This window comes from Bufo bufo, chromosome 5 (assembly GCF_905171765.1).
Source record: "Bufo bufo chromosome 5, aBufBuf1.1, whole genome shotgun sequence".
In the NCBI taxonomy this organism is placed as follows: domain Eukaryota; kingdom Metazoa; phylum Chordata; class Amphibia; order Anura; family Bufonidae; genus Bufo; species Bufo bufo.
Genome location: NC_053393.1, coordinates 53,973,395 through 53,989,238, shown reverse-complemented (window position 1 = coordinate 53,989,238; position 15,844 = coordinate 53,973,395). Strand labels below are relative to the sequence as shown.

Below are 15,844 nucleotides of genomic sequence, written 5' to 3'. Positions count from 1 at the left end.
TCGGGGGTCATCTGGGACTGCAGAAGACACAGGACCGGATACTACAACAGTTTTACTGGCCCAGTGTGTTTAGAGAGGTGGATGACTTTTGTAATTCTTGCCCGACCTGCCAAACAACTAGCCTCCAGCACCTGTTCCGCAGTCCCTTAGTGCCTCTCCCGATTATCGAGACTCCATTTGAAAGAATCGCTATGGATCTCGTAGGCCCAGTACCGAAGTCCGCTAGAGGGCACCAACATATCTTGGTAGTACTAGACTACGCCACTCGGTATTCGAAGGTGGTGCCACTGCGACATACATCGGCCAAACTCATAGCAAAGGAGTTAATGGAGATGTTCTCCAGAGTAGGGCTACCTAAAAAGGTTCTGACTGACCAGGGGACCCCTTTTATGTCCAAGGTCATGCGGGAACTCTGTAAGATGCTACCCAGATGCAGGAACGTATGGAAACCGTGTTGCTGCTGGTAAAGGAACATATGGAGGCAGCTTAGTGAGCTCAAATTTGGGTGTGTAATCGGCAGGCTCGGGTCCGGATCTTTAACCCTGGAGATCGGGTTTTGGTTCTGGTACCGACAGTGGACAGTAGGTTACTGGCTAGGTGGCAGGGACCCTACGAGGTACTCGAAAAGGTTGGAGAAGTACTACAAGGTACAACAGCCAGGGCGGCGGAAGCCGGAGAAGGTGTACCATGTGAATTTGCTCAAACCTTGGAATGATAGGGAGACCAGTACTGACGATAGCCTGCGGTCGAGGAGAGGTTCCGGCCCCTCAGTCTGATGTAAGGGAAGCGGTTGCCACAGTGACTGCAGTTGCTGTTTGACACCTTGATACTTAGTATGGTTGTAATAGCTGATCCGGGATGGCTCTTACTGGGAGTAGTCAGTAGAAGTGCTGGGTGGGTGACTACTCCCCATGTCCCAGGCTGGGTTTTGCCAGGCATTAAAACCGGCCAGCACTGCTAGGTGGGGAGGATTACCTCCGTCTGACAGTGGAGCTTAGGAGGTCTGTGTGCTGTGATCTGAGGGCTGTGTTGGGATCCGCGGCTTGAGCCGGGCCAGAGGGCTCAGACCCCTGTGAGGTTGAACAGGCCGCCTAACGCCTGCCTGTGGACTTGAGAAAGCAGAACTTCCAACAGGGTGTGAAGTAACACCCAGGAAAAAAGGTGACTGTTTTGTATGTGAACTTTTCATGTGTGTAAACGATCACCAAGCAACTTGCGTTTTTGTTTTTGATTTCACGTGTGAATAAACACTGATGTTTTGAACCAAGAACTTGTACTTTGCCTCTGTGCTGCACCCGCTAATCCTAACTACCAGAGCGAATCCCCACAGTTGTTGCATTCTGTTTCGCCATTATAAAGTGGATTTCCCCATTATCCCGATCTTCCCTTCCTGTATAATCCAGGCGCTCTGCATTGTTGCTGCTGTTTAAGGGCGGTCAATCTCCCGTTATGTAATTCTCTAATGAAATGCATTCGCTTGAGGGACTCTTCAAAACTTGGCTAAAAGGAAATTGAAGAGTGAATGCTGATTACTAAGTGAACAAGTTACAAGCAAGCCTCCATGATGTACTCATTGGCATTAATGGCTGTAATTTTTATAAGTACCGGTATTTTATAACTACCTGTTATATTAAAGGGACAGGCCTGCTTTACTCTAACATTTTTTAACATAACATAACAACAGCCCATGTGGCACAAAGAGGAAGGTTAGTAAAAACTTTTACTGTCACAATAATTTAGCCACAATAGTAGTGTCTCTCCGGCTCACCCTGCGGATAGTTTACACGGCCCAATTGTTAGCTGAGGGATCGTTCATAAGAATGCTTGTTCTGGATCATTGACATGGCCATGGAAGCCTGAAGTATCATCTCATTAGTCCCCATACAGTTTGCATCTGTGTAAAAGCCCTTTCAAAGAGTGCAAATTTACTCCCTATTTCCTCAATTAGCATTTATTATTTCCATGCATCAACCTGTGTTAAAGGACCCAATCTGATAAAGCAGGCGTGCCCAACCTGCGGCCCTCCAGCTGTTGCAAAACTGCAACTCCCAGCATTCCTGGATAGCATACAGCTATTAGGGCATGCTGGGAGTTGTAGTTTTGTAGAAGCTGGAGGGCAGCAGGTTGAGCATTCGTGTGATAAAGGGATAGATGGTGCTGCTTTCCTCAGTGATGTAGGCACAGTTAATGCTGCCTCCCTGTCTCTCCCTGTAAATGATGTAGGTACAGGTAGTACTGCCTCCCTGTCTCTTTCTGTAAATGATGTAGGTCCAGATAGTACTGCCTCCCTGTAAATGATGTAGGCACAGATAATGCTGCCTTCAATGTCTCTTCCTGTAAATGATGCACATCAGGATGTATTAAAATGCAGTTGTGTGAAATCAAAATGGAAAAAAACAGATCCGTCATTAAAGACTTTGAAAGTCAATAGGTGACGGATCCGTTTTTTAGCCCAGTCTCTTCCTGTAAATGATGTAGGTACTAGTAGTGCTGCCTCCGTTTCTTCCTGTAAATGATGTAGGTGTAGGTAGTACTGCCTCCGTCTCTTCGTGTAAATGATGTAGGTACTAGTAGTGCTGCCTCCGTCTCTTCCTGTAAATGATGTAGGTGTAGGTAGTACTGCCTCCGTCTCTTCGTGTAAATGATGTAGGTACTAGTAGAGCTGCCTCCGTCTCTTCCTGTAAATGATGTAGGTGTAGGTAGTACTGCCTCCGTCTCTTCGTGTAAATGATGTAGGTACTAGTAGTGCTGCCTCCGTCTCTTCCTGTAAATGATGTAGGTGTAGGTAGTACTGCCTCCGTCTCTTCGTGTAAATGATGTAGGTACTAGTAGTGCTGCCTCCGTCTCTTCCTGTAAATGATGTAGGTACAGGTAGTACTGACTCCGTGTCTATTCCTGTAAATGACGTAGGTACTAGTAGTGCTGCCTCCGTCTCTTACTGTAAATGATGTAGGTACAGGTAGTACTGACTCTTTCTCTTCCTGTAAATAATGTAGGCATAGATAATGCTGCCCTCAATGTCTGTTCCTGTAAGGGTCCATTCACACGTCCGTAACGTGTTTTGCGGTTCTGCATTTTGCGGACCGCACATCGCCGGCACTAATAGAATAGGACATGTTTTATTTTTTTTCGGGTCCGCAATTCCGTATCTGCTGCCCCATAGAAATGAATGGGTCCGCAATTCCGTTCCGAAAAATGCTGAACAAAATTGCGGACGTGTGAATGGGGCCTAATATATATATTTTTTTACAGGATCCTTTTTTTTTTTTTTTTTTTTTTTTTTTCCTGTTCTTCTGACGGATCAGAAGAATGGAAAAGTTACCAGTGATGTAAACTAATGGTGTAGGCACAGATAATGCTGCCTCCCTGTCTCTCCCTGTAAATGAGGTAAGCACAGATAATGCTGCCTCCCTGTCTCTCCCTGTAAATGAGGTAAGCACAGATAATGCTGCCTCCCTGTCTCTCCCTGTAAATGAGGTAAGCACAGATAATGCTGCCTCCCTGTCTCTCCCTGTAAATGAGGTAAGCACAGATAATGCTGCCTCCCTGTCTCTCCCTGTAAATGATGTAGGCAATCGCATGAAGAAAGGGCACACACTGCAAAGTAAAGCATTGCTTTTTAATCCATTTTATCACAATGATTGTAGCAAATCCATGCAAACATCAAGTGAATAATGAAAAGTGTATCAGCACTGTGATGGACAGTACTTGGCTGGAACCAGTTCAGTCAGCCCTTGGAGAGTCAGCCCTTGGAGAGTCAGCGCTTGCACACCTGCAGGTTGGAACTTTTGTTCAAGCAGTTTCCAACCTTCAACATTTGTTCATTTTCTTGTTGTCCTCTAGTGGTTGAGAGGGGTACTGTGTTCAGTCTGTGTTTTGTTCCTCCTTTTACTCACTTCTAGTAAAAACGATAAAATATGAATAACCCCTTTGTTATCGTAACATGCTTTACCCATTTCGCTTAAGAATTGCCATAAATGCTTTCACAGCAGGAGCTGCTCCTGGCAATTATGGGGCAAACAGCAATTTTCTTACTATCTTTAAGCCAAATGAGTTTTCCTCCCAACATGGATGTTGTAATTGAGCAATTTACCTAAAGCTTATGCAGCTGTAATTGGTGTTCACTGTCATATCTATATAGCTATAGAATATATTTCCTTTATTTTCTTTTTTTTCTTTTTTGTGTGTTCACAGATCAATGTGAAATCTTGAAACGTAGGAAGCTTCATGGCAAGTCTGTCCCGCATTATGCAGCTATTGAACCGGGTGGAAATGGGTTGACAATTATTTCTTACAAACCCTTCAGATACATTGTAGATGAGGAAAATGAACCAGAAGAGGAGAAAATGGAAGAGGAGGAGAAAAAAGGTAATGCCGACACTGGTCTCTCTCGCTAGCATTTTCTTATAGGATGAAATTCTGCCTAGGCAATAGATTTCTACCTGAAGGTGCAGACATTACCATAACGGTCTATTACACAATAAAATATTTCTACAGAGCAGGTTTTGTATTGGTTGAAATGTCCCCAGATAGAACACATTACAGCTAAGGCTACTTTCACACTTGCGTTGTTAATTCCGGTATTGAGATGGTCTCAGAATAAAGTAAAACTATATTTGACGCCAGGTTGTGTTCTTCGCCTTGTGTTATCCACGACAAGCTCGACTACCACGGTCCGGCTGCCTCCTAGTGCTACAGTCTAGCCAACCGGCGGTTTGGCTCCCGCCTAAGGATCTCGGATAGGTCCGGCTGCACCAACCAGCAATATTTTCTCCTTTGCCTTCACTGGTGTTGCGCCCAGTTTGGTGCAACACTAATAGGTGAGCAGACTATAATTCCCTCTCAGAGGGCCCTTTTAATTTTTACATATTTACCCTATGAGCGCCTCTTTCCTCTTGTGGCCACATATTGTGGTATTGAGATCGGTCAGAGGATCTGTTTTGATTTTGCACATAAGGATGCATCCGTTTTGTTAAGATTGTGTGAAATCACAATGGAAAAAAACGGATCCGTCCCTAAATACATTGAAAGTCAATAGGTGACGGATCCAGGTTTTTAGGCTCCATAAAAAAATGAATCTGTCATTGTTTTCAGTGCCGGTTCCGTTTGTTTCCATCTTTGAGCGGACACAAAACTTCAGCTTGCAGCGGTTTTGTGTCCGCTCACACAACGGAATGCTGCTGGAACGGAAGACATCCTGATGCATCCTGAACGGATCTCTTTCCACTCAGAATGCATGAGGACTGAACGGAAAAGTTTTTTCCAGTATTGAAATCTTCTGCCGGATCTCAATACCGGAAAACAACAACGCAAGTGTGAAAGCAGCCTAAAACACGTTTTCATGACAATGAAAACATGATCTATATTTTTAAACTTCATATGTCCCATGTATTGTGGCATAGAAGACTCGCTGGAGCTTAGATAGCAGAAAAGAAGGATAACGTTTCAAAAAATGTTTGCTACATAAAGTATCACTTTTAGACATTTTCTCCTTGGTGGGCTTGGGTAGTGAAGGGGTTAATTCCATTTTCCTTGAAGATCTAGGCTAGTAAAGGGGTTATACCTTGTGGTCTGGGAGTAGTCGAAGGTTTCATTCCGGCTTTCCTGATTGTCTAGGCCACTCAGGGGTTCCTTGCACATCTCCCGGGAGGTCTAGTGTAATGATGGAAGGCTAAAAGGGTTTTCTGAGACCCTAAAAATTTTAGGTCACATCAGTGATTGTCATAAGATAGTTAAAGAAGACTTACATGTCCCCGGTCCCCTGAGTCAGTGCTGCCCACAGCTCTTTGCTTTTGGCTTTGCAGCGATGACGTCCCTGACTACCTTATGTGATCACTTTGGCCAGGTCAGCGATAATGTAGGGTAGGTAGGCATGTCGTCTCTGCAGAGGGAAAGTAGCTGCAGTGTTGTCATCCATGACTACCTCAGGTGACCGCTGAGGCCAGCAACTTGCTGCAGCGATCACTTGAAGTAGTCAGGTGCTTCATCAATTCAGAGTAGGAAACGAGGGGGCACATTTATTAAGACCGCCATTTTAGACGCCGGTCTTAATAAAGCCCCCCCGCTGGCTGAAGTTATGAAGAGGGGCCAGCCTCTGCATAACTTCGGCGTATCCAGCGCTGCTTCCAAATGTAAGACATCTTCTGAGCTCTTTAGACCTTTTTCTGCTCCTGAAACAGGCGTAGAAAATGGTAAATGAGACTGGCTGCCGGGCGGTCTCCTTCCCCAGCCATGCCACGACCGCTTTTTTAGACCTGGTGGGAGCGGGGAGAAGTCGCAGATTGCGGCACCAGAAATACGCCTAATTTAGGCGTATTTCAGCATGACTAGCGGGTAGAGCAGCAGCGCTGGAACAGAGGGGCAGTTGACAGTTGAATAAGTCTTCCTTTCCTACTTTACAAGAATCCCTGCTGTTATATAAAATGTTCAAGGGTTTGCCTTCCTCCACAGTGCCCACTAATGTCTCTTTTGCCAATCACTTATGTCCTGTGGGAACAAAGGATTGGGCATGTGAAAATCCAGCATGCCTGATCCTTCTTTCCGTCTTTTTGGGGTAGAATCATCACACCATTGGTGTAACTAGAACTGACTGGACCCTTCAGCAACCCCCTCCTCCCGTGCAATCCTCACTCCTCCATGTAGTCAAGATAGCACTGTATATAATGTCATTGTACAATACTATTCAGTGGCCCCGGACAATAAAACTGTTCAGTCCCCCCCCCGGACAGGCCCCTTTGGAGTTCGAGCCCTGTAGCAGCCTCTTCCCCTCCTTTGCCTATAGCTGCGTCCCTTCACACCCCCATCCACATAACGTAGCCAGTCTCTTGGAAAAGGGCAGGTTTGGACAACATTGCCCTCGAATGCAGGAGTCTGCCAACTCCGGCACCCCACTTTGTTGGTAAACTACATCCCCCAGCATGCATACTTGCTTGGTTTTTCTTAGATTTCATTTACTCTATTGGTCCTGGCAATCAATTACCATGTGCCAGGGCTGCTGTATTTTCGCCTATATTTCTATACATTAGAAATAACATTGGAATGTCCGATAAAGGTCTCTTATAACCTTGTGGGGGGGGGGGGGCATGTTACTTAAAGGAGTTATCCCATGATTAATGTAAAAAATGAAAATCATGCATAATCTAGTACAGGGATACTCAACCTGCGGCCCTCCAGCTGTTGCAAAACTACAAGTCCCAGCATGCCTGGACAACCTACAGCAGGGCATGGTGGGAGTTGTAGTTTTACAACAGCTGGAGGGCCACAGGTTCAGCATTCCTGATCTAGTACATGACAACCTCTTTCTAACAAAGCCCTTCTAGAACCAGTCCTGTACCTCTCATGGACCCATTTATTGCTCCAATTCTTCTGAAGGATGGAACTGACCATGTGCTTCCATCTCAGTGAGCAGGACAGAGAAATCAGAAAAGGAGCAAACAGCAGGTGGCGCTATACAGAAAGATTTCAGTGAATAACGCAGTAGCTATAATACATTTTTTATTACATTTAATTACAAAAGTATCCAGATCCACATGCTGGTTTAAAACTGTAGAATATTGTTCGTGGGTGGGGGGGTGGGGGGGGGAATGGAAGAAAAAAGTAAAAAGAAACCAGTAAAATATAACAAATGAGGAAAGGCCCTCTTCAATCAGCCTAAAATAGCCTTGTCCTTGCTCCAAAGACCCAAACATTGGTGCACTTTTTTTTTTCCATTTGGAAAACATTGTACCCTAATAATGCCAAAAAAAGAAAAAAAGGTCCATAAAATGGTTAAAAAAATAAGGGGAAAGCTGAACAAAAGTACAGAAGTGGTTAATGCAGAGATTTCACACTGCTCAGTCAAGCCTGCCCTGAAGAATGAAATGTAAATGTCAAACTCAACTCTGCTACATCTCTAAATAAATAACTGCGGCCGGATTCCCAGGGATTTGACCCATTTAGCAGTGTCTTGTCCTGTTTGCATAATGACTCATTAACATGTGAGCTGCACCCAGACCTTGGCGTAAATGGATTTGGTTGGGAGCAGCGTTCACGGTGATGCGTGACGGCTGTGCCTGCCGTTATTCGGGCAGTGCTTTTCCTCTCGGAGCCCTTCTCGTTCTGGCTCAGTGAACCTCGTCCTTTTGTTGCCATCACTTTTCTCCTTTGTTTATCGTCTTCCGTCCAATCGCTGTGTCTCCTGCAGAAATGTAGTCAATCTGTCTAGTCGCGTCGACTGCGGGGGGCTTCTCCCCGTGGCCATTGCTTCCTGTAAATATTCATTCCACGTTCAGAAGACGTTAGACAGATTGGAGTGGAAACTATCAGTGTGGCATAAATCCGCCACGGCACTCGCTTGGTTTTTTAAGATGTAATTAGGGCCGTAAAGCTGAAGTGGAATCTAGAAGTTGTAAAATGTAATCTCTTTATCCTGAATATAATGATATAGTTGAGTTTTATGAACTTCAGTGGCCTTAAAGTGAAAAAAATAAAAATCAGGTCAGAGAGGAAAAAGTTTTCTACCAGTTGTGTCTGCTTAGGGTTGTTCTTTGTCATGAGAAACCATGGTTGTTGGAGTAGTGGATCAGCGATGCACATCTTGAGTTCATAATGTGGGTGACTACTTTAGTCTCGGAGGTGTGTGGTGTCCTACCTTTGTCATCTGCTTCTTGCTGTGACTGTTGCTAGGCAACATACTGAACATTTCCGAGTGTGCTTCCTGTGGGTCATAAATTACAATGGTCAACTTCAGAGTTCCTCCTTTAAAGGGGTTATCCACGACTATAAAATGCTCCCCCATATGCTAGGCCCCTCACAGTGATTATACTTACCTGGCTCCCAGGTACCTGCGCCGCTCCTGGTCCCCGCACCGCCGCTGCTGCTTCTCCACATGTGCGGGGAGCAGCCAATGGCAGACGGTGATGGGTACGAGCCTCCCTAGCGTTACCCGCGATGCTAGGGAGGCTCGTCCCTGTCCCCACCTGCCATTGGCTGCTCCCCCTCCCCAAAACCAGACGTTTTCATCCGCGCAGAAGCTGCGGTGCAGGGACCTGGGAGCCAGGTAAGTATATTCATTGTGAGGGGCCCAGCATATGGGGGAGCATTTTTTATAGTCTTGGACAACCCCTTTAAGGATACTTGCTAACAATCCAGGTTTTTGCTCTACTGTCCCGTTAACTGAAACTCCAAAAAAGGTTGTTAGCATTAAAATGAGTGTTTCAAACAGGTTTGGGGGCGTTCCTGTGTGCAGATTAGGGGCAAGCCTTAGACATCTCCCACAATGTGTCATGTAAATGTCGGTAGATAAGTTTACAAGGGTTGTCCAGGTTAGAAAACCCATTTTCGCATGCCATCTTAGGCTAGTTTCGCACTAGCGCTTTTAGATCCGGCAGGCTGTTTCAGCAGGGAACAGCCTAACTCATCTCTCTGCATTCCGGCATTGCCGGAAGCTACCGCATGGCAGTCTGGCCCCATTCACTGTAATAGTGACTGGCGGAGATCTGTACTTCCTGGTCTGTCTTGACACAGAAAATGTGACTACCCGGCCTCCGGGGTGACACACCTTACACCATGATTGACTGCACAGTCACATTTCCATGCTTGGAGGAACCAGGAGTGGTGGAGATTGCTGACGTGTGCATTAAAAAAAAAAAAAAAAAAATGTAAAGGGTTTGTCTGAGATTTTTCTATTGATGGCCTATCCAGCACCCCGCCAATCAGCTCTCCGGTGAGCACAGCGGTCTGATGGCCCAGACATTCAAAAGGGAAGACAGGCCAGCACTCGCTCAAAATTGCACGCTGCATGGGAGAGGAGCAACCTCCAACGAACAGTAGAACAACAAATCCCAGCAGCTGTGTCTTATGCAGGTAAGTTTCTTTTATTTCATTCCAGAAAATGTCCTATAACGAGGACGCGTTTCGGCATATAAGCCTTTCTCAACAGGTACATCCAACAGAAAATCACAAACTATATATAGGTCTAGTACTATCCACAGGGACGTCCTCACCCTGGTGGGTGGTGGGTATCAATATGTCAATCTGCTACAAATAAATGACATTTGGTAGAGATTGTTTCTACCTTGTTGCAGAATCTAAACATCTTTCCATCACGAGGCAGAGGTCTAAAAGGGATACATAAGAGAATATCAGATATATGTATAGACATCATAAATGAATAACTTCATAGTCTCTATTCAGGCCCCCTGGGTGCAGCGTATCAAGGGTGTGTATCCAAAAGGCCTCTCGTTTGAGGCGAAGCCTCTTGATGTCACCCCCTCTCCTTGGTCTCTTCACCTGCTCCAATACTTGAAACCGTAATTGTGAAACAGTATGTTTTAATTTGTCAAAATGGTTGGGAACTGGCAACATCAGTTTTTTTGTTCTAATATCGGACTAAGGGCTCTTTCACACCTGCGTTCTTTTCTTCCGGCATAGAGTTCCGTCGTCGGGGCTCTATGCCGGAAGAATCCTGATCAGGATTATCCCAATGCATTCTGAATGGAGAGAAATCCGTTCAGGATGCATCAGGATGTCTTCAGTTCCAGACCGGAACGTTTTTTGGCCGGAGAAAATACTGCAGCATGCTGCGCTTTTTGCTCCAGCCAAAAATCCTGAACACTTGCCGCAAGGCCGGATCTGGAATTAATGCCCATTGAAAGGCATTGATCCGGATCCGGCCTTAAGCTAAACGTCGTTTCGGCGCATTGCCGGATCCGACGTTTAGCTTTTTCTGAATGGTTACCATGGCTGCCAGGACGCTAAAGTCCTGGCAGCCATGGTAAAGTGTAGTGGGGAGCGGGGGAGCAGTATACTTACCGTCCGTGCGGCTCCCCGGGCGCTCCAGAGTGACGTCAGGGCGCCCCAAGCGCATGGATCACGTGATCACATGGACACGTCATCCATGCGCATGGGGCGCTCTGACGTCATTCTGGAGCGCCCCGGGAGCCGCACGGACGGTAAGTATACTGCTCCCCTGCTCCCCACTACTACTATGGCAACCAGGACTTTAATAGCGTCCTGGCTGCCATAGTAACACTGAACGCATTTTGAAGACGGATCCGTCTTCAAATGCTTTCAGTTCACTTGCGTTTTTCCGGATCCAGCGTATAATTCCGGCAAATGGAGTACACGCCGGATCCGGACAACGCAAGTGTGAAAGAGGCCTTACGCTTACTGATCCGGTCCCTCACTGCCTGCATTGTCTCACCCACATATAGTAAGCCACAAGGGCATTTGATGAGATATATTACATTTGTTGAATCGCAAGTAAAAAAGCCTTTTACTCCAAAGCTTTTTCCCGTATGTGGATGATGAAATGAGGGGCCTTTAATAATGTGGGAACATTGTAGACAATGCAGGCAGGGGGACGTACCCATCCGTGGTGTGGATATCCGCTGTTGTTTCAATGTCAATTTAGTACTGCCCAAATCTGCATGAACTATTTTGTCTCGATAATTAGGATTCTTGTTATTGCAAATAAGGGGTAGGCTCTTAAACTCATCCACCTGAGGGTATGCCTTACCCAACAGCTGCCAATGTTTCCTAACCGTGTTGTCAATGCCCACATTAAACGGATGAAATTTATGAATAAGAGCAATCCTGGACATCTTGTTTTTGTTTTTCTCTTGGGGGCCTCTATCATCTTCTAAGCTTTCTCTAGCCCTCATGAGGACAGACTGCGGGTACCCCCTCTCCTGGAATCTCTCTGTCATTCTTATGTCTCGTAGAACTGGGTCAGAGACTATCCGTTTTACTCGTTGGTATTGAGATCTAGGAATGGCTTGTTTAAGGGATAGTGGGTGGGCACTCTTAAAGTGGAGTATACTGTTTCTATCTGTATCCTTCCGATGGATATCTGTGGATAAATGCCCTTTCTGATCCTTAATGACCCTAGTGTCCATGGCCTACAATTTACCGCCACATTTGATACCAACGTGGTGAGTTTCCTGGAAACTAGGGTCATTAAGGATCAGAAAGGGCATTTATCCACAGATATCCATCGGAAGGATACAGATAGAAACAGTATACTCCACTTTAAGAGTGCCCACCCACTATCCCTTAAACAAGCCATTCCTAGATCTCAATACCAACGAGTAAAACGGATAGTCTCTGACCCAGTTCTACGAGACATAAGAATGACAGAGAGATTCCAGGAGAGGGGGTACCCGCAGTCTGTCCTCATGAGGGCTAGAGATAGCTTAGAAGATGATAGAGGCCCCCAAGAGAAAAACAAAAACAAGATGTCCAGGATTGCTCTTATTCATAAATTTCATCCGTTTAATGTGGGCATTGACAACACGGTTAGGAAACATTGGCAGCTGTTGGGTAAGGCATACCCTCAGGTGGATGAGTTTAAGAGCCTACCCCTTATTTGCAATAACAAGAATCCTAATTATCGAGACAAAATAGTTCATGCAGATTTGGGCAGTACTAAATTGACATTGAAACAACAGCGGATATCCACACCACGGATGGGTACGTCCCCCTGCCTGCATTGTCTACAATGTTCCCACATTATTAAAGGCCCCTCATTTCATCATCCACATACGGGAAAAAGCTTTGGAGTAAAAGGCTTTTTTACTTGCGATTCAACAAATGTAATATATCTCATCAAATGCCCTTGTGGCTTACTATATGTGGGTGAGACAATGCAGGCAGTGAGGGACCGGATTCGTAAGTGTAAGTCCATATTAGAACAAAAAAACTGATGTTGCCAGTTCCCAACCATTTTGACAAATTAAAACACACTGTTTCACAATTATGGTTTCAAGTATCAGAGGGGGTGACATCAAGCGGCTTCTCCATAAACGAGAGGCCTTTTGGATACACACCCTTGATACGCTGCACCCAAGGGGCCTGAATAGAGACTATGAAGTTATGCATTTATGATGTCTATACATATATCTGATATTCTCTTATGTATCCCTTTTAGACCTCTGCCTCGTGATGGAAAGATGTTTAGATTCTGCAACAAGGTAGAAACAATCTCTACCAAATGTCATTTATTTGTTACTGCTTTTGTTTGTTTGATTGACATATTGATACCCACCACCCACCAGGGTGAGGACGTCCCTGTGGGCAGTAGTAGACCTATATATAGTTTGTGATTTTCTGTTGGATGTACCTGTTGAGAAAGGCTTGCATGCCGAAACGCGTCCTGGTTATAGGACCTTTTCTGGAATGAAATAAAAGAAACTTACCTGCATAAGACGCAGCTGCTGGGATTTGTTGTTCTACTGATGGCCTAGACATAGCCCGTCCCATTCAAGTAAATTAGAAGGGAATAGAGAAGGACCGCGCCCCCTGTGTGTGAACAATTTTTCGGAGAGTGCCCCTAATTGTCGGGGATCGCAACCCACTAGATAAGGTTCTGCACGCCAGGCACAACGCTGGGAAGTGTATGTGGAATAACTTGTGCAGTATCAGAGCAGCTCCCTTCTGCCGCAGGCATCCAGAATAGGTCCCGATGATCAGAGGTAAGTTTAGGGGGGGAAAATGGCAGTACTACCGGGGCGCTCAGATTTAACCACACTTTATTTTAATATAAAACTAGACATAAATAAAGTGATCGGGTCAGCCACACGTTTCACCGACGCTCCGTCGGTTTCTTCAGGCAGACCCCTGAGCATCGGTGAAACGCATAGCTAAACCAAGAACCGATCACTTTGTTTATGTCTAGTTTTATATAAAAATACAGTGTGGTTAAATCTGAGCGCCCCAGTAGTACTGCCATTTTTTCCCCTAAACTTAATTCAGGTAAATGGGGCTTAGTTGCAATACCAAGCACAGCCACTGTCCAATAGACGGCGCTGGTCCTGGTAAGCTGTGAGAAGGCTCCGGTGAGCGCCACCGCCCTCTCAAACAACTGATTGGTGGAGCTGGACCCCTGCTGATCTGATATTGATAGCCTATCCTAAGGGTAGGTCATCAATATTAAACACTTGGAAAATCCATTTAAGCGATTCCAATTTTTTCAAAATCAGATTTTACCATCTGGACAACCCCTTCCAATGGTTAACCAAGGTATTGGTAGTCCATTTCACCGTCTTCCTTACCTGTTTTTTGACCAATAACATGAATGCAGCATGAGAAGGTGATGGACGCATATTTTACACTGCGACGAAAAACTCCCACGTTTGTGCAGAATCCATATAAAATAAATCCATATTGCAATAAATGAGCCCCTTGTCCTCTAACCTATGACACAGACATGTTTTTTTAGTGCTGCCTTTCACATTCAGGACCTGTTTTAACAGCAGATAATTGTTAATTCCGCGCAGTAGTGATGTCACCGCAGCCAGGTAATTACACCGTTCCTTTCATTGTGAAATTGCACTGACAATGCCGGTCATCGTAAAGACCTGTTATTTCAGTTTCTGCAAATGTAACCTATGACCTGGTGCTTTGTAGGTAGGAACAAAAGGAGCACTAGTAGGGGTTTTGGCTGTTGCTTTTTTTTTTTTTTTCTTGACGAGGTATAATTTTCTTTTTTCTTTTTTTAATACATCAACTTTTTGTTATTCAGACCAGAATTATCACTGATCTTTATGTAACTAGAGGAGGGGGAGAGTTCACTTTGCAAGTGATTATAGCATTAAAAAATGCAACACGTTTTTTTGTTCCTAGGGGATCTTAAAGGGGTATTCCAATCAAAGTTATTTACCCACATCAGTGACCTTCATCTATCAGGAGAATGGTGGTTGTGCAACCCCCTCCCCCTGCAATCCTTATCCCCTGTCAGAATAAAGCCTCAGGTATGTTTCAGTCCCACATGCACGGCTCCTCTTCCTCCATATCTGCCATGGAGAGGCGGTCTTGATGACCCCATACACATTAATATTGGGCTCAATATTGTAGGTGCAGGAATTGGGACACAGAGGAGCGGCATGGGAGGGGAGAAATGTAATGGAGGTGGGAAGTTGCAAATCAGGAAGGACATTGGGACGAAAAATTGCACCCTATAACTGTCCTCTCTCCTGTGTTCAGCCTTCAGTGACCCAAGGTGTGGTAAAGGAACTTTGCTTCATGTTATCACCCCTTTTACCAGACGCAACCCATAGACAGGTGTGCCGCTGTTTTTCTAACCTTGGAAACCTCTTTGAAGGAGATTTCCAGGAGGTTGATATTGATGATTAAAGAAGACCGCTGTGTTCACCAGTTTGCCATGGCCTCCTCACAGCTTATCAAGCACATCACCCCATACGTTATATATTGGCTGTGCATAATATTGCAGCTCAGGCCTGTTCAGTTATTAAGACTGAGCTGTATATGTGATTATTTATATATATATATATATATATATATAGAGAGAGAGAGACTGAGATGTATGTATGTGTGTGTGTGTGTATGTATATATATATATATATATATATATATATATATATATATACAGTGGATATAAAAAGTCTACACACCCCTGTTAAAATAGACAACGATAAATCATTTCAGAACTTTTTCCACCTTTTAATGTGACCTATATACTGTACAACTCAATTGAAAAACAAACTGAAATCTTTTAGGTGGAGGGAAGAAAAAACAAACAAACCTAAAATAATGTGGTTGCATAAGTGTGCACACCCTCTTATAACTGGGTGTCACAACCAGACAGCTGAGAAGCTCTGACAGGAGCTGTCCAGAACCTCCTCCTTGAGTTTCTTTGTTTTGATTTCAGTTCCTCATCTCGTTAGCCTATCTCAGCTGTCATGCAGTTGGACTGATTGCTTCCCTTTAAGTTCCTCCCCATGATGCATTAGGTTGCGGCTTATACAACTTCCTGGAGTGTGTGTGCATGCCTTTCCTAGTTCCCAGTCGTCTGCAAGATAAGTACTGTTTATGTATTTGTGATTTTCTGTTTGCTGGATCCAGGTGA

General features: G+C 44.9%; 1 protein-coding gene across 2 annotated transcripts in view; it reads left to right on the top strand.

The window, feature by feature from the left end:
• Positions 1-15,844, top strand: part of NUDCD1 (NudC domain containing 1) — a 1,097,680-nt gene that overhangs the window by 996,878 nt on the left and 84,958 nt on the right. For both annotated transcript variants that reach the window (XM_040434250.1, XM_040434251.1), the window contains exon 5: positions 4,195-4,368. In XM_040434250.1, the coding sequence (XP_040290184.1) occupies positions 4,195-4,368 (174 nt within the window). The remainder of the gene's footprint in view (positions 1-4,194; positions 4,369-15,844) is intronic.